Here is an 18,682-nt window from a genome sequence, read left to right as displayed (position 1 = left end):
AAAAATACTAAATACAAAAATAAATAAATACGAGACAGTACTTGGTACATTTTTTTTTATTTTAGCAGTCTACTTTTCTGCATTCAAGTATAAAGGAAAGATTATCAATCTTTTAATATTTTTTTTTTGTTATTTTATAAGGTTCTGGTTGGTTATACATGAAGCAAAAAAATACAAAAAATACAAAATAAAAGTTCCCCCTCACAGGACAACACTTAACCATACTTTATACCAGTGATTCTGGTACAAAGTATGGTAAAGTACACACATAAATTAAAATATAATTATATATATATATAATTATATATAATATATAATATATAAACATAAGACTTCAGGGGCCGGATTCACAAGTGTTCTTTTTTTTTTCTTAAGAATTTTTAAGAATGTTCTTAAATGCTATTCACCATTTTTTTTCTTAAGAATTGTCGTATGTCTTAGGAACTTCTTAGTTTTCTCACTTAGATCTTAGTTCTTAGATTTTTAACTTAAGATCACTTGCATGGTTTCTGTTACTTGGCCTACTTAAATAATTGTGTTCATAATGATTAATTAAGTAGCATCAAATACAACAACTGTCTCTTGAAAGACATTTCAATTATTATGTAAACTGGCTGAATGAGTTTTATGTGATACATTCACAAAAAAACTATTCTGACCAACTTCAATGAACAAAACTTGTTAGCACATTGTCTAGCGCTGAACTAAATATTAAAGAAATCAAATAAATGTCGTACAAATTTATTCAAGTAAATACAAACCAAGACTTTCCTTTTCACTGTGGCTGTTTTCAGACTGGTGAGGAATTCTCTTAAAGTTGAGAAGAAATATGAGAAGAAATCTAAGAACTTTATTTTCAAGAATCTCATTTGTTCTCAAGTTCTATCTTAGGAAACAAACTTGAAGAAAGTTAAGAAAAAAAATAGAGAAAAGATAAGAGTCTCTTCATGAATACTAAATCTTCTTAAATTTAAATTTAAAGTTCAGAAAAAAGTGACACTTTTCACAGCATTTTTTTTAAGAACACTTTGTGAATCCGGCCCTAGTTCAGCCTTTGAATCAAACATACTTAGTTATGTTTTACCTCATCATCTGACTTTTTAAATGAACTTCCTGTGATGTTTATGATGCTTCCCTGCACTCACACAGATGTGAATCGTTCCACTGATTAGACAGGAAGTCTACAAAGTGTGTGTCTCCCGCTGTGACCTGCATCATTCAGTCATGGTGACTCCACTCGTCTTTGGTTTGACAATCCTGGTTGTTTTTGCAACAACTGTTGCTAATGCAGGTAGAGATGTCTCAGCCTTATCTACGCTTAAAGTGTTTCATGTTCACAAACTGGAAGTCACGAGAATTTGTTTTGCAGATATTGAAGTAATGTGTGGAAGAGACTCTGTGAGCGTCATTTTCTGTCTTTCTTTTAGTCATTTTGTCTTGCGTCTATTTTTTTTTTTGTCATTTTGACTTTTTGTGTCTTTTATTCATTTTGTCTTTTTTAGTCTTGTTTTTTTGTGTCTTTTAGTAATTTTGTTTTGTGTCTTTTAGTCATTTTGTCTTTTTAGTCATTTTGTCTTTTTAGTCATTTTGTCTTTTTAGTCATTTTGTCTTTTTTTGTCTTTAGTCATTTTGTCTTTTTTTGTCTTTAGTCATTTTGTCTTGTGTCTTTTAGTCATTTTGTCTTTTTTTGTCTTGAGTCATTTTGTCTTGTGTTTTTTTGTTTTTTGTGTCTTTTTCTTAGTCATTTTGTCTTTTTTTTACTCCTTTAGTCCAACATAAAATGTGATTTTGAATCTTTTTTTAGTTTTTACTTTTCTAAACACTATCATGCTCAGTAAAGAATTTTAAAAGTTGAACAAAGGTGTCAAATATAACACAAGTGTTTCATGTTCAGAAACTGGAAATCATGAGAATTTGTTTTCCAGATATTGAAGTAGTGTGTGGAAGAGACTCTGTGAGCGTCATTTGTCTTTTTTTTTTCCAGTCATTTTCTGTCTCTTTTAGTCATTTTGACTTTTTGTCTTTTTTTTTTAGTCATTTTGTTTTTTTTGTTTTTTAGTCATTTTGTCTTTTTTTGTCTTGAGTCATTTTGTCTTGTGTTTTTTTTTTGTGTTTTTTTTTAGTCCTTTAGTCCAACATAAAATGTGATTTTGAATCTTTTTACCTTTCTAAACACTATCATGTGAAAATGTGAACAAAGGTGTCAAATATAACAAGTGTTTCATGTTCAGAAACTGTAAATAATGAGAATTTGTTTTCCAGATATTGAAGTGGTGTGTGGAAGAGACTCAGTGAGCGTGTCATGGAGGATCAGTGCTGACATGGTGCCTCACGCCTCTCGTCTCTTCCTGGGGAGCTGCATGGCGTCTAAACTAAACCGCCTGCCCAGCGGAGACGGAGTAGCTCTCTTCAACTACCAGTTTGCTGACTGCAAATTTAAAAAACTGGTAATGTGAATACTATATTTAACTTAACTACATCTTGGCCTCTTTAAGTGTTAATAAGCTGTTTTTCTGCAGATGAAAGGGAAACGTCTCTTCTATCAGAGTGAGCTGACTTTCAGGCCGCAAGCCAAGCCAAAACCTGCTGCTTTTGTGTATCCAGTCGAATGTGTTTATAAGAGGTAGGAGCCACGGTTATTTGGGGTTTTTCATTAGTTTTAGTTTTAATTTTGTTGTGATTTTTTTTTTTTTTTTGTTTTAGGCCTAAATGGGTTAAACACCCACTTTTAGGCAAGTCATATTCTGTAATATTCTGGCACACAGAAAAAAAGCTACATGGTAAATGGTAAATTTAGTATTTTTTTCATTGAACATGTGATTATCTGAACCTGGTCTCACAGAAATCCGTGAAATAGCCACGGATTTCGCTACAATGCAAGTTAATGACAGTCATATTGATGTTTTTTCCTATTGGTTTGTTCCAAGTCACGTGACTTTCAAGGTCCCGGCGGTCAGAACAAAAAAACATGGTGGACAGTTCTCTCATTTTTAGTAAAAAAATCAATATTGTGACTGTTTCTGCATAAAAATGGATTTTGATCACATTTCTAGCGAGAAATATGTTTTATTTCCTAAATATTCACTCAGTGAATGTACATAATCACTTTGTGGTGAAGATCTCGCCATTAACTTGCATTGTGGCGAAATCCGTGTCAGTTTCACGGAAATTTGAGTGATTCCGTGGCTATTCCACGGATTTTGAGTTAAGCGAATCCGTGGCTATTTCACGGATTCCTGTGAGACCATGTTGGATTATCTATAGTCAGATTGCACGAGAAATACAGTAAGAATTTCAAGCACTTTATCCAAAATCCAAGCACTTTTTAAACCTTGAAAATACAACATTAAATGTTTTTCTGCAACAACTTGGTATTCACTAGAAGTTTGTGATGAGTGACAGGTTGTTGTTTTTTTTTTTTCATGCAAAAATTTGGGTTCTAAAATTCAATTAAGCTTATGCTTTATTTAAGGGGTTTAGTGCAAGGTTATAATAGTTTGGGATTTTTCATTAGTTTTAGTTTTTTACATTTTTTTGTGAACTTTTGTTTTCAAATTCAATTCGTTTTAATGAGTTTTTAGAGTGAGTTTGCTAGTTTTTTATTTTTTTATTTTGGGAAAATGCTTAGTTTTAGTTTAGTTTTTTTGTGATGGGGTATTGGGTGCCAGATTTTTTTTTAAAAAGTCACAAATGTTTCCTTTAGTTCATTTGGCTTATCCATCTTCGACCAATACGTTTACTAAGTCATAAAACCAGATGGATTAAATAGATTTTATATCAATCAAAAAGGTTTAATTATTTTTTATGTTTTGGAAAATGCTTAGTTTTAGTTTAGTTTTTAGTTTTAGTGTTGGTTATTTTTTTTGTAATGGGGTATTTGTTGGATGCAAGATTCAAAAAAAGTCACAATAAATGTTCCTTTAGTTCCTTTGTCTGATCCATCTCAGCCCCAATAAGTTTACCAAGTCATAAAACCAGAAATGGGTTTCATATCAACCAAAAACTTGACCAAGACGAAAACTAATTACATTTTCACTATCATTTTAGTTAGTTTTTGTAACCACAAAATGCAGTTTCAGTTATGGTTTTTTTAAAAACTCATTTTTATTTTCATTTCAGTTAACAAAAATGTGTTTTCATTTCTAGTTTCATAGCTCATACACTAAGACATTTCAGATCAGTTCAACTTGCAAATGAAGGTTCACCTGCTGCCTTAAAACTGCAAGTTAACTCAAATTAAGATTACCTTTGTTTCAACTCTGAAAATAAAGTTCAAAAGGTAGATTATACTACACTGTTCTAGTTGTCACAATGTTGTTTTTTAAGTTGTCAAAGTTGACTTAACTTTTAATCACTTGTAATCTTAACTTGATACCATTAGTTGAAACAAAATATAATTATACATCATTGATACATGAGAACTTTTAATCACATCTTGTTTAAACTTGATACTGTGAGTTAAAACATTTTTTAAAAACATTATCAATACAATAACATTCTTTAGCTAGTAAAACAGACAGATATTTCATTATTATTGTAACTCACAGTTCTGAGTTAAACTAACTTAGCCGTATTTATACGACTCCCCATTTAAAGTTGAGGATTAAAATTCTAAATTTGTTTCAACTTGCATGGTAAATGACAGAGCTTCACACTGAATTCTTGCATTTGTCCAAGAACATTTATTTTATAAATATTCATAGCTCATATTTAAGGTTTAACATTCCCAGTGTATATTATATTGTTGTGTGTGTATATATATCTAGTGTATTATATTGTTGTATTTCAGACCTGAGGGCTGGGTTCCCCCGTTCCTGATGCCTGCGTCGGGCGTCTCTGAAGGCCGAGGCCAGCTGGTCTTCCACATGGCTCTCCTCGATGGTCAGTTCTATCATTACAACATGATGAAACTTTTAAAAAATGCCGTTCTTGTTGGAAAAATGAGTTGCTCAATCTCTTTGAGATCAGTCTGAGCTTCTCATATTCGTCTCATTCTGTGATCATTTGTTTCTGAATAACTTCTCCTCAGGGACCTTCAGGAGCAAGAGATGAGCTAAAAAGAGACAAAGACATCACTGAGATGAAGGAGGTTGAGTTGAGAAAACCACTTGAGCAAAACTTGAAGTAAGACCAACTGAGGAGATCTCATAGTTGTATATGCCCCTGATCTCAAGTGTCTCAATTAAATTCTCCTTCAAAATAACAGACATAATTGAGATCAGGGGCTACAACTATACTAACTATTAGTGATTCTGAGTCTTTGTCTCTTTTTAGCTTAACTCTCTGGTATTTTGTCCATTTTTTTTAATCCCTTTCATGTTTTTCGTGTCTTTGTAAGTCTTTTTGTGTCTGTCTTCATGGCCTCATGGAGTTTACAGCCAGAACTTTAGAGGTAAATTTACAGTAGGGCTCCACGCTGCTTTGTTTTCTAGTCTGATGGAGTCAACAAGTCTGGATTTTTTTTTTTGTCTGTCTTCTCATTTTGTCTTTTTTTTTTTTTAGTCATTTTGTGTCTTTTAGTCATTATCTTTTTTTTTTTTTTTTAGTCATTATGTGTCTTTTTTAGTCTTTGTGTATCTTTTGTTTTGTCTTTTTTTTAGTTATTTTGTGTCTTTCTGTGTGGGTTTTTATTTGGTCATTCTCTCCTCATTTTGTGTCTCTTTTGTTCTTTTTGTCTTTTTTTTGGTCATTTTGGAGGTAAATTTACAGTAGGGCTCCACGCTGCTTTGTTTTCTAGTCTGGATGGAGGCAACAAGTCTGGATTATTTGGAGCTTTTGGAGACTCCACAGGGTTAACTCTTGCTCCTAAAGGTCCCTTAGGAGAAGTTCAAACAGATCTCCACTCATATTCCCTCTTCACCTCCAGATCAGTTAACAGGCGTAGCGAAGTCTAATGTCGTCCCTCTGGGCTCCTTCATGCCGATCTGGGCGGCGGTGGAGCAGAAGTCCCATCAGCCCTTGCTGCTGCTGATGGAGGAATGTGTTGCAGCAACCACACCAGAGCTGCACTCTGCCAGCCAGGTTCACCCCATCATCAGCAACAAGGGGTAGGACACACACCTTCCTGTTACTGGGCCACATTCACAATGTGTTAAGATAAAAAAATAAGATGTTCCTAAGAATGTTCTTAAATGCTATTCACCTTTTTTTTTTTTTTCTTTTTTTTTTTGTGCTTTTCTGTGTTAATGTATTCATGTGTTAATGTGTTTTACTCTTTTTGGTCACTTGATGTCTTTTTTTTTTTTTTTTTTTTTTTTTTTTTTGGTCTTTGTGTCTTTTTGTTCAGTCTGTCTTTTTTTTTAAGTCAGTCTTTTTTCCCCATCATTTTGTCTTTTTTCAGTCTTTGTCTTTTTTTTTGTCATTTTGTGTCTTTTTTGGGTGATCTGAACTGTGCGATTCTGTTCAGTGAGCGAGGGTCGCGGACAACATGCATGTTAAATTGGGGGTCGCGACTCAAAGGTTGAGATGTTGGATCACTTGCGTGACAATGTTTTGATCCGTGAACTTTAGAAATCTGAGGATAGCACCGTTCAGTGTAGCAAGACTGAAAGAACATTTCAATTATATGTCAACTGCTAAAATAAACTTGATGTGATACATTCATAAAAAAAACTATTCTGACCAACTTCAATGAACAAAACTTGTTACCACATTGTCTAGGACTGAACTAAATATTAAAGAAATCAAATATAACTCATACAAATTGTTCAGGTAAATATCAAGACTTTCCTTTCCACTGTAGCTGTTTTCAGACTGGTGAGGAATTCTCTTAAAGTTGTGAAGAAATCTAAGAACTTTGTTTTCAAGAATGTCATTTATTCTCAAGTTCTATCTTAGGAAACAAACTTAAGAAAAGATAAGAACTTCTTCATGAATACCAGATCTTAAATTTTGTCTTAAGAGCAAAGTTAAGAAAAAAATGGCATTTTTCTCTTAAGAATGCTTTGTGAATCTGGCCCATTGTTTTCTGGAATTCAAAGTCTGATATTCATATTTATTATATCTAAACCTGAGTTTTACCTTCCTGTAGGTGTCTTTTGGAAAGCGTGAGGAGTAACTCTGTGTTCCTGCCTCGCTACCACTCGTCTGCTGTCGTCCTTTACCTGCAGTCCTTCAAGTTCGGTCACGGAGACGAGGTGAGAGGATGATTGGAAACTAATCTATGGAATATATTCATGATGAATAACTGCACAGCAAAATTGGAGTGTTAAATTTAACACTTTTTCTGAGTTTATATAGTTCTCACGGATTCAGAGTTAAAATTACACTCTGAAAAGTGTTAATATTTAACTCTTTAATAGTGTTAAATATTTGACACCCTTGGTGTTTTATGACACATAAGTGCACTTTTAACTCCAAATTGTTATTCCTTTTCACTGAGTGTTAATTTTTAACATGCATTGTGTTACTTTGACACATTAAAGTGTATTTTTAACCCTAAAATCATGTTATTTCCTTTCACTAAAGTGATAATTAACATTCATTGTTTTGTTTTACGATACATTCAAAGTGCATTCTGTCTTTAGCCGAACATACAAGTCACAAAATCTGAAGATCAACTCCAACTGAAGTCAATCTAACTCAGGTGTTAACCCTATAAAGCCTGAACCATGAAATAATTGCCGCAAAATTCAATTTTATTTTTAAAACTGCAGTGTTTTTTGAACCTGCTGACAAATAATTAAAAAAAAATCAATTTGCATATATGAATTCTAATTTGTATCATATTTGATACATCAGGTCTTTTGTGCAATTTGTTGCTCACAGTTTGTTGTTCTCGAACGAACACAAACGTATAAAACCTAAAATTTTTAACCTATTAAGACTTTGACTTTCCTTTTAACATTTTCCTCAAACATGTAAAATATTTTTTTTCCATATAACATCAAACATCTGCTAATAGGAAGTTTTCATGCAGCAATAACAGATCCACCAGTGGAACCAGCAGATCATTTTGGCTACATCTGGTATTTTTGTGCAGTCCATTGCTCAGTTTGTTTATCTTCAACACATGTATACATCAGGTTTTACCAGGGGGAAAAACATCACACTGATGATGTAGATGTCTCAAACTTGTGTATCAAATATGATATACTTGGTTTTATAGGGTTAACATGTAACAACCCTGGCAGCTTTTTGATCACTACAATGTTAAAACAACTCCCAAATCAACACTCACCAACTCAAAATTATTAACACAGAAAAAACAACAGTACAGATTTAGCTGTGACTGTTTCATGCTCTTCCTTCCTCAGATGTACATCCACTGTAAACTGGTTGCTTGGGACCCTGACTCTTTCGATGAGAGCAAGAAAACCTGCCAATACTCAAAGGAAAATGGGAGGTAATTATGGATTAAGGGAACAGAAGATGAATACTACTGATGTCGTGTGTGTGTGTGTGTGCTCAAAGTATAAATCTTAAGCCTGGAGGCTGTATTATTAGAATACAGGTGCAATGTGTGAGATATGGCAAAACATTTAGATTTAAACACTCTAAAAGTAAACATTATCAACAGAATATGTAAAGCAATAGTTTTAATAGGTCAAAGATGTTAATGATATAATGAAACATTTGCAGTTAGAAAAAATAAAATTCACCCTGAGAGGTGAGATAGATTTTACACAACATGGCAGCCATTCATGGATTATTATACTAAATATAACCCCATGAAAAATTAACAAATGTAAATTTTGGAAAACTTGACATCCTCCGAGTTGTGTTAATATTTAAATCTTTTATTTGTGAACCTTATTTTTGTTTTGATATTTGATTTGACTCCACCTAAGTTTTTTTTTTTTTTTTTTTTTTTTTTTAATTACTTATTTTTCTACTATCATTCAGTTCTTTCGTGTTGATTTCAAGCATAAATGAAGATGTACCTTCTCTAACGAAAGAAGAAAAACCCAATAAAGAGAAGTTTGGGGAAAAACATACAGCAGTTGAGAAAGCAGATAAAACATAGAATAAGAAAAGAAAAAGACAATTAAGAGCAGTAGAAATGGAGATAAACATGATAAACAACAACTCATCAGAATATAGAGTAAGTGTTCATGACTTTTATTGTATTTTTTTTAAATTTTGAATGTCAAATATGGGGTCTCAAGCCATTATTCTGCCCCTTTTCCTCTGTATATAAATGTTTTCTGAACATCATAACCCTCTGACTGCTCCTCCTCAGGTGGGAACTCCTCGATGACTCCTTCCAGAGCTCCGTCTGTAGCTGCTGTGACTCAGTCTGCCACTCCCGCTCCAGGAGAGGAGTCGAATGGGGTATCACTTTAAAACCTCCTTGGCTGTTTTTATTTTTTAGATTATACTTTTTCTTCACTACTGTATAATTGGTAACGCTTTATAATAAGGTCCTTAATAACCATTAATTAACAAGTAATAAGGCATTGTTCTCGCTTTAGATCCACTAGTTGCAAAAAGCATAGTTAACTTATAGTTAACTTATAATAGATGAGCAATAAAGTATATTTTAATATCAATAAGCAAACAAAATAAGATTAATAAAGGCATGGCAAAGACATAATGGGTGGGTCATGGGTGTTTGTAATGCCATTATTAACACTTATATAAGCTTATAAACACACAGTAATGTTAATAAGCATCTTGTAAGGACTTATAAGGGCCTTATTACTTGTTAACCCTATAAAGCCAAGTGTATCATATTAGATACAGTAATTTTTTAGACCTCTACATCATCAAAAACCTGATGTATACATGAAGATAAACAAACTGAGCAACAAATTGCACAAAAATACCAGATGTAGCAAAAATGATATGCAGGTTCCACGAGTGGATCAGTCATTGCTGCATTAAAAAAACTTCATATCAGCAGATGTATGATGTTGTGTTATATGGAAAAAATATGTATTTTGCATGTTTGAGGAAAAAGGAAAAGTCAAAGTCTTAATAGGTTAAAAATTTTAGGTTTTATATGTTTTTGTTAGTTCAAGAGAAACAAACTGGGCAACAAATTGCACAAAAAGACCTGATGTATCAAATACGATACAAATAACAATTCATATATGCAATTTATTTGTTTTTTAAAAATTCGTCAGCAAGTTAATAAGCACTCAGTTTTATAAAAATGAATTATCCGGCAATTATTTCATGGTTCAGGCTTTATAGGGTTAATTAATGGTTATTACAAGGACCTTAATGTAAAGCGTTGCCTAATATTTTTTATCACCTTTTTTAGAATCCCATGGTGTCCAGCACAATTCAGTGCTGGGACCCCTGATCATTACAGACCCAAAGCCCCACAACGGATCAGAGGTGTCCTTTTCTCCAGCCAGCCTTCAGGTGTAATAATAATAATAATTAACAGTATCGTCTTTGTTCTGAACCTGGAAGTTGACAAACATTAAAACTCAACTTTCTGACTTTCTCAACAGAGAGCCCAGTCTAAGCTGAAGGACTTGAGATCACAACACGGGGGCCAGTAGCTGATGATCTCCGCCTCCTGACTTCCAAGATAATACGACATCAGCTTTACATGATGATCTACTTTGACTATTTCACATGAGCATTTAAACTATCTAATGTCGTACATCGATCTTGAACTCTGCACAAATAAACCTGGTTTAAACTCCTGATTGAGGGTCTAATTGCAGCATTTTTTTTTTTTTTTAGCTGTCTTGATTCTACAGCTCTGCAGAAATCTACCAAGGGGTGGGACACCATTTTTAAAAAAAAAAAAAAAAAAAAAAAAAAAGCTATTCTGGCTGTCTGACACATTGGACCAAAATCTCTCAGATGTTCCAAAATATTTTTGTTAATTTTCAGAGTAACAATTAACGGTAACACTTTACAATAACTATCATTTATAGATGGTAAACGAATGGTTAATGTTTAATCATCATTTATAAACCGTATATAGGCCATTTAGAATGGTGAATAGAAAATGTAATGTTGAACTATAATTTATAACTGCCAAATAGATTACTTTACCATAAACAAACCTAATTATTAGTTTATTAATAGCTTTACACTCATAACAATTTTAACACCATATTAAGTATGTAAATGATTTCAAAATGATTCATATACCTTTAAGAAATTGCTTAAAAATTAAATATGTATGGAATTTTGTAAATGGTTAACTGGTTTATAAACCATCTATAAATATCACTTAGATGGTTATTGTAAAGTGTTCCCCAATTAACATACATACACAAATAATAGACAAAAGGCAAATAACTAAAAACTAGACACAAACTATGACATGTCAAAACAAAGTATATACAATATAATGTCAGAGTCCAATGTCCACTTGAGTGCATCAGAATTGAATATCCACTTAAATGTATCAAATGTCACAATAGGTACTCTTCAAGAACACACAATAATAAAAATATAGATGAATAGATAAAGAAACGAGACAAAAAATAAAGTCAAAAGTGAGTGTCCACTTGAGTGAGTCAAATATGTCAGACTAAGTACACTTTAGGGGGGTTAACTACACTGTAAAACCCAACTTGTTGTTTCAACTTAAATATTTGAGTGTCCATGCTGCGGAAGAATTTTATGTCAAGACAACAAAGACAAAGGTGTTGACTCAAATGAATCTTGATATTTGACTCAACATTAAGTTAAAATCACTTTTTGCACAAATCTTTGTTGTATTGAAAAGGAAAAATGAGTTATGACAAACAAGCAGTTTCAGGTGCTCCAGTCTCGGTCTCCATACACCAAAGACTTTCTGTAAGTTGCTCTCATAGATGATCAGTTGGGTTGTGATCTGGGGTTGGATTCACAAGTGTTAAGATAAGAAAATTCTTAAAATAAGATGTTTCTAAGAATGTTCTTAAATGCTATTCACCTTTTTTTTTTTCTTAAGAATTGTCGTATGTCTTCGGAACTTCTTATTTTTCTCACCTAGGACATTCTTAGATTTTTAACTTAAGGTCTTGGGAGCCTAAATTGTCTAATTATACATGATCAGGGAGTGTAAGAGGATCGTGAATCGTTAATTGTGAAATCGTGAATCATTAAGTAGTATCAAATACAACTGCCTCTGATTTCCCAAGAGTACATTGTAGTGTAATCTAGGAACATACCGAAATATCACACAGACTGAAAGGACATTTACATTATATGTCAACTGCCAAAATAAATTTGTTTAATTAGTCTTGGGCTAAACTAAATATTAAAGAAATCAAATAATCGCATACAGACTTCTCTTAAAGCTGTGAAGAAATATAAGAAGATATCTAAATCTAATGTCATCTAAATCTAAATCTAATCTAATGATGGCACTGAAGTTGTGACTCTTCAGAATCTTCTCAACCCTAAAACTAAGCCCTTCTTTTCTTTTGGTAACATTTAATTACCAATGGTTTAATAATATCAATGTATAACTAAAGGTCAATTGAGGAAAATGGTTCAACCCAATAAAGGTAAAGTCTGATCATGCAGTAAACACATCCAACAATCCAGAGAATCCATACTGTTTTTTAAGAAAGTCATTGTGAACAGAAAATTTAAGTTGCTTCCAAACTTTTGGCCTGTAGTGTACATACATGCAGAACAACTGTGGAATATTAACATGTTTTATTGCATTGTCCCTATAAATAAATAAATAAATAAAAATGATCCATATTAAAATGTATAGCGTGTTCCACAAAACGTGACATCTAACATGACCACACCAAGATGAAATGGTCTAATGTGTGATGTAATAGGTCTCTGTCCCAGCTGTAATCAGTGATGGCTGCTGCACCTGAGACTGTGTGACACACAGCAGGTGAAAGAGGTTTCCCTAATTGATGTCTCCCACAGCCACAAGCAATAAAACACCCACAGTGTCAGCAGCAGGCATTCAGTCATGATGGCTTTCTTCTGGCAGAGAGCTCTGCTGTGGAGCCTGGTTGTTGCCATGTCAGTCTATGCAGGTAATGTTGCAGCAAAACAGAAAAAAACTGGACAAATTACCATGTTTTACCGAAGCTGTTTCTGTGTAGTAACTTGTTTCTCTTCCAGACATGAAACTGGACTGCAGGGTGGATTTTGTGACGCTGGTGTGGACGGAGAGCAGATCCCAGGCTGATACGTCTCTGTTTCGTCTGGGGAACTGTTTCCCCTCCAGCATCACAGCCAGGGAGGCCGTTTTCAGTGTGGATCTCAATGATTGTAACTTCAGGAGGATGGTGAGTGGCTTATTTATACTTTAAACATGTGAGTCCACTAGCTCACAACTTCACCCTCTGGCCTCTGAGCCTATTTTGAGTTTTTTTTTTTTTAATATATCTAATTTTGCCCTTCATGTACCACATAAAAAAAGTTTACTATACCCATATTTAGTATCCATTTTTTCTTCACCTGTATCAGGGGTGTCAAACTCAAATACACAATGGGCCAAAATTTGAAACTTGAATAAAATTGCCGGCCAACATTGAACAAATAAACCTTTTAATATATACCAAACATGTTTTGCTTTAACATTAAATATGGAACCAGCAACGCTTATAAACACAATATATAACTAGATAGTGCAGACATGCAAAATCAAATTTCAAATAAAAAACACATCAATGTCATTAATTTATTAAATAAAAATCGTATGCCTCTTTTCTATTTGCATCCTTCTGATTTAAATATCAAAATAAAGTTTTTCAACAGGTTAATACATTTAAAAATAAAATAACAATTATAAATCTAGTATTAGCGGTAAATGCGCAGTATAATACTGGCGGGTCAGCTTTTATAGTACAATAATATAATAATTTGGTATTGCCTCGCGGGCCAAATAAAATTACACCGCGTGCCAGAGTTTGATACCCCTGACCTATATGATCTGACAGTTATTTTCTCACTTTAACCTATTTTATCAACATTGAGCCCAAAAATCATGAAATCCGAGTTGGAAAATTAAACTTTTACTACAATAAAAGCCACAAATATGCCTAATGAACTGTTTTGGAACGTGAAAACGTAAACATAGGATACAAATATGAACATAAAAAGGTAAAATTTAAATATAATAAAACTGTACAAAAAGTCCCATAAAACATGTATATTAACAGGCTTTTTCCCTTGTTAGCTGCAACTCTTCAAAACTCAACTTTATTTGTAAAGCACTTTAAAAACAACAACCGCAACAAAGTGCTGTACATGAACAAGCAAACAATAAAATAAAACAGGAAATAAACACTTAAATAGTTTCATTGCTTTTTAAAAAAACAAACAAACCATAAAAACACAAACAAGAGCCTCATGTGAGGTTAAAAGCCAAGGAATAAAAATATGTTTTAAAAATGAACAAACTGTGAAATTACAGAGCTACACTAATGCTAAAATATTTCTGTACTATCAAATTAAAACTATCATATCTTTGGTTTTACATGAGCTAGGAATGTCAAACAAAAACTGGGAGAAAGTTTCAAGTCTGTACTCTGGAGTGATGATAGCAGCGCTCCATGTGATCAAGTTTTTTGGTAAATGTCACATGATCTGGTCAGGACGCCACCATCATAGACCCCAGAGGGTTAATGGCTGTTATCTCTCTCGTAGGTTACTGGGAATAAACTGATCTACAGCAATGATCTCACCTACATCTCCTCTCCTGAGTCTCACATTCTGGCCTTCACTGAACCAGTTGTGTGTGCATATGAGAGGTGGGTGTTAATACAACAGCATGAGTTTGATGTAAATGCATTCAAGTTTAAAAAAAAATAAATAAATAAATTTGAGTTTAATCTACTTTATTTCTTGCAGGCCCAAAGACTGGTTCCCAATGATTTATGACCCAGTGTTTAATACTTTTGGTTATGGAGATCTAGTGTTCAGCATTGGACTTATGAATGGTGGGTAAAACATGACCTCAGTGGGCAACATGGTCTCACAGGAATCCGTGGAATAGCCACGGAATCACTCAAATTTCCGTGAAACTGACACGGATTTCGCTACAATGCAAGTTAATGACAGTCATATCTGGTGGCTATTCCAACATACAAAGTGATTATGTACATTCACTGAGTGAATATTTAGAAAATAAAACGTATATTTCTCGCTAGAAATGTGATCAAAATCCATTTTTATGCAGAAAAGTCAAAATATTGGATTTTTTTTTTTTTCACTAAAAATGAGAGAACTGTCCCATGTTTTTTGTTCTGACCGCCGGGACCTTAAAAGTCATGTGACTTTTGGACACAAACCAATAGGGAAAAAATAGCCACGGGATATGACTTGCTCAAATTTCCGTGAAACTGACACGGATTTCGCTATAATGCAAGTTAATGACAGTCATATCCCGTGGCTATTGGTTTGTTCCAAGTCACGTGACTTTCAAGGTCCCAGCGGTCAGAACAAAAATCATGGCGCACAGTTCATTCATTTTTAGTGAAATCAATATTTTGACTTAGTTTCTGCATAAAAATGGATTTTGATCATTTTTGTACCGAGAAATGTTTTATTTAAATATTCACTCAGTGAATGTACATAATCACTTTGTATGTTGGAATAGCCACGGGATATGACTGTCATTAACTTGCATTGTAGCGAAATCCGTGTCAGTTTCACAGAAATTTGAGTGATTCCGTGGCTATTCCACGGATTTTGAGTTAAGCGAATCTGTGGCTATTCCACGGATTCCTGTGAGACCAGGTTCCAGTGGGAATGGCAGCTCTCTCCGTGACTCCTGCAAGTCAATGACTCTGTTTCCTGCTGTAGATGACTTCTCAGGCCCTGCGGTGTCTACCAGCTTCCATCTGGGCTCCTTCATCCCCATCATGGCCAGTGTGGTGCAGAAGAGCCATCAGCCCTTGGTGCTGCTGCTGGAAGAATGCGTAGCAGCGACCACACCAGAGCTGCAGCCTGACAGCAACCTGTACCCGATAATCACCAACAAGGGGTACGTTATTACTAAAATAACTACTGACTATGCCTCTTGACTGGAGTTCGTAAGAGGGAGCACAACTCCCATTCTGGCCTCCCTCCACTGGCTGCCTTTAGAGTCCATTTTAAGATTATTTTATTTGTTTTTAAATCTTTAAATGGTCTCGCCCCACCTTACCTCTCTGAGCTCCTCCACCCCTATGCTCCTGCTGGGTGCCTCAGGTCAGCTGATCTGCTGCTCCTGGAGGTACCGAGGTCTAAACAGAAGCTCAGAGGGGACAGATCTTTCTCTGTTGCAGCCCCCAAGTTGTGGAATAAGCTGCCTTTGCACATCAGACAAACCTCCTCACTGTCCATTTTTAAAACTCATCTTAAAACCTATTTTTATTCCTTGGCTTTTAACCACGCATGAGACTCTGCTCTTTTAGTCTTATGGTTTGCTTTTATTTTTTAAAAAGCAATGGATCTATTTATTTTAGTGTTTATTTCCTGTTTTATATTTTGTCTCTTGTTCTGTTTATGTACAGCACTTTGTTGCGGCTGTGGTTGTTTTAAAAGTGCTTTACAAATAAAGTTGACTTGCTGAATCTGTTTGGTGCAGATGTGGGAAGTAACACCAATGTTTGTCCATGCAGATGTCTTGTGGATAGTATGACATCACGATCAAAATTCGAACCAAGGCAAAAATCGTCAGAGATCCACCTTTCCCTTCAAGCCTTTAGGTTTGCTCTCGGAGAAGAGGTACACTGCCATTCTATGCTTTATTGTAGAAATTGGTATTTAAAAATATATGTAAAAAGCTGTAAACTTAACTTTTCAATTCCACAGTTGTTTATCCACTGCAAACTTGTGGCTTGGGATCCCAGTGGGCTGGACAACACCAAGAAGGCCTGCCACTATGTCAAAGACCAGGGGTAAAAAAACAACTACACTCTAAAAATGTCTGTAGATTTTACGGTGGAAAACTGCTAAACCATGACAGTAAAAATCCGTAAAATGATAAATTCAGTTTCAGTAACAATGAAACCCCTTAAATGTATCAGCCAAAACAGTATTTTTATAATATAAGTCATCACTGTAATTTTTGCATTTATCTTTTGTAAAAAATACTTTTCTAACTGTTAAATGTACTAAACACCAACAGAAATAGACTGTAATATTTAATGGTAAAATCTTTAATTTATGCAGCATTTATAAAGTATTTTCTTGTCAATTATATGGCAGAACAGCGTTTCTTTTAAAGGAAAAACTTTTATTTATACACTAAAAAATGTAATAAAATGGCAATCTTAAACGTGAAATAAACAGTGCTAATATCATTTTACCGTAATATTAAAAAAAGTTCTACCGTATTTATTACGGTAAAGTTCTGGCAACCACAGCTGCCTTTTTTTTTTACCGTAAAAACAACAGTTTTTTTTTTACAGTGTATTTAAACATTGTTAGAGATAGGTTTTTTTTTTTTTTTTTTTGCCCCGTTATGTAAGGTCTAACTTCTTCGGTATTGGCTCAGGCTTCTGAAGACTAGTTTAGAGGACTTGTTGGTCTTCTGATGCTGGAGATTCTAGTTTTAAAAGTGCAGCATATTGGATTCTTTAACCAGGAAGTGTTATTGAGATTCAGAATCTTTTTCAAGAGAGACCAGGCCAAAATGGCAGCCAATGTGCCAGTGTCAAAAAATTAACATTTACAATAAAACAAGTGCAATATAACACAATATTAAAACATAATGAGCTGTATTAAGAAAAACAAGCACATGTCTCTCTCACCACAGTCCTGATTGTAGCTTTAAATTCATTGCTATCAGACTTCCTATGTTAAGCGTTTTCTGTAAATTGTTCCAGTAGATTCTGGACTCATTCAGACCTGTTGGAATACTTTTAATGTCTTGACTTTTCATCCAATCATGAACCCAGCTGGGAGCTGCTGGACAACCCTGAATATAGCAATCTTTGTGACTGCTGTGAATCCACCTGCAAGTCCAGGAGGACGAGGAGTACAGCACCAGGTATTAACCCTGACTTCTGTTTTTATTACCTGGCCTCATTAAACTACACTAACACTTTGTCTTTGATCAACAGGAAAGCATGGAATGGTACAAAAAGCAGTCGTTGGGCCACTCACAATCACTGAGACTTCTGAAGTTTCCCCAAGGTGAGCAACTTTAATCTTCTCTTACAATATACTGCATTTCTCCCCAACTAAACCTTTGTTTTGTTCTAAACAGGTGTGGATGAATCTTATGGACTGGTTTCTGCATCTGAATTGGGTTTTTATTCTTGCTTTTCAAAGCTTTGTGCCTGTCCATTTCAGATCATAATGTGGCCATTAAAGATGTATCCAAACCATTTACTTGAAGGCTCTCATTAAGCTTCAGTGTATAAAATGTCTTGCCAAAGGTGTTGTGTTCAAGGTGCTAGTATATTCATGGCTCTTTTCTTGCTAAAATATTCAAGGGTAAAATTCCCAGATATGTACAAAAAGGACTGGCCTTTATTTTAAGTAACCTGAAGGTTCCCTTGTACTGTCTTCAATAAGCATGCAAAAAATGTAGATCTGTATCAAACATAGAATCAAAATTCCAAGTTTCTCACCTTTTTCACAAATGTTTGTGAAATTCACTGAGGGGGCTGCACAATACTGAACTGCAGGAAGGAAAAAATGCAATGATTCCTAAAATGACTTGTTCTATATTTACAGCAATTCTTTCAATGCTGAACTCAATATTTTGCTGAGCTGTAGTAAAGGGGTTCCTTTACCCAGTACTGTAGAGAAATAAATTATTTGTCCCCCCTCAGGATCAGAACATGTAAGCAAAATGTTGGGTCTGGGCCATCCA

At 34.2% G+C, this 18,682-nt stretch overlaps 2 protein-coding genes across 2 annotated transcripts; both read left to right on the top strand.

Moving 5' to 3' along the window:
• The first annotated feature begins 1,133 nt into the window (after positions 1 to 1,133).
• Positions 1,134 to 10,602, top strand: zp3f.2 (zona pellucida glycoprotein 3f, tandem duplicate 2). The gene is made up of 10 exons (XM_059344650.1): positions 1,134 to 1,291; positions 2,263 to 2,447; positions 2,520 to 2,623; positions 4,790 to 4,881; positions 5,867 to 6,047; positions 7,031 to 7,136; positions 8,256 to 8,344; positions 9,182 to 9,273; positions 10,208 to 10,311; positions 10,404 to 10,602. The coding sequence occupies exons 1-10, from the start codon at positions 1,225 to 1,227 to the stop codon at positions 10,452 to 10,454; spliced, it is 1,071 nt and encodes a 356-aa protein (XP_059200633.1). The 5' UTR covers positions 1,134 to 1,224; the 3' UTR covers positions 10,455 to 10,602.
• Positions 10,603 to 12,742: 2,140 nt separating this feature from the next.
• LOC131980409 (zona pellucida sperm-binding protein 3-like) lies at positions 12,743 to 18,195 on the top strand. Its single transcript, XM_059344651.1, has 10 exons — positions 12,743 to 12,902; positions 12,991 to 13,157; positions 14,521 to 14,624; positions 14,725 to 14,813; positions 15,679 to 15,859; positions 16,479 to 16,584; positions 16,672 to 16,757; positions 17,760 to 17,851; positions 17,925 to 17,997; positions 18,071 to 18,195. The coding sequence occupies exons 1-10, from the start codon at positions 12,836 to 12,838 to the stop codon at positions 18,078 to 18,080; spliced, it is 975 nt and encodes a 324-aa protein (XP_059200634.1). The 5' UTR covers positions 12,743 to 12,835; the 3' UTR covers positions 18,081 to 18,195.
• The last annotated feature ends 487 nt before the right edge of the window (positions 18,196 to 18,682 follow it).

Source organism: Centropristis striata, chromosome 11 (genome assembly GCF_030273125.1).
Source record: "Centropristis striata isolate RG_2023a ecotype Rhode Island chromosome 11, C.striata_1.0, whole genome shotgun sequence".
Classification (NCBI taxonomy): Eukaryota; Metazoa; Chordata; class Actinopteri; order Perciformes; family Serranidae; genus Centropristis; species Centropristis striata.
The sequence above is the reverse complement of the archived record's forward strand: the minus strand, read 5'-3'. Positions and strand labels throughout refer to the sequence as shown.

Coding starts and splice junctions, on each gene's coding strand:
- zp3f.2 (XM_059344650.1), top strand. CDS start 1,225: ATGGTGACTCCACTCGTCTTTGGTTTGACAATCCTGGTTGTTTTTGCA. Junction 6,048..7,030: donor CCCATCATCAGCAACAAGGG/GTAGGACACACA, acceptor ACCTTCCTGTAG/GTGTCTTTTGGAAAGCGTGA. Junction 9,274..10,207: donor CAGGAGAGGAGTCGAATGGG/GTATCACTTTAA, acceptor CACCTTTTTTAG/AATCCCATGGTGTCCAGCAC.
- LOC131980409 (XM_059344651.1), top strand. CDS start 12,836: ATGATGGCTTTCTTCTGGCAGAGAGCTCTGCTGTGGAGCCTGGTTGTT. Junction 13,158..14,520: donor ATTGTAACTTCAGGAGGATG/GTGAGTGGCTTA, acceptor TCTCTCTCGTAG/GTTACTGGGAATAAACTGAT. Junction 16,585..16,671: donor GGTTTGCTCTCGGAGAAGAG/GTACACTGCCAT, acceptor TCAATTCCACAG/TTGTTTATCCACTGCAAACT.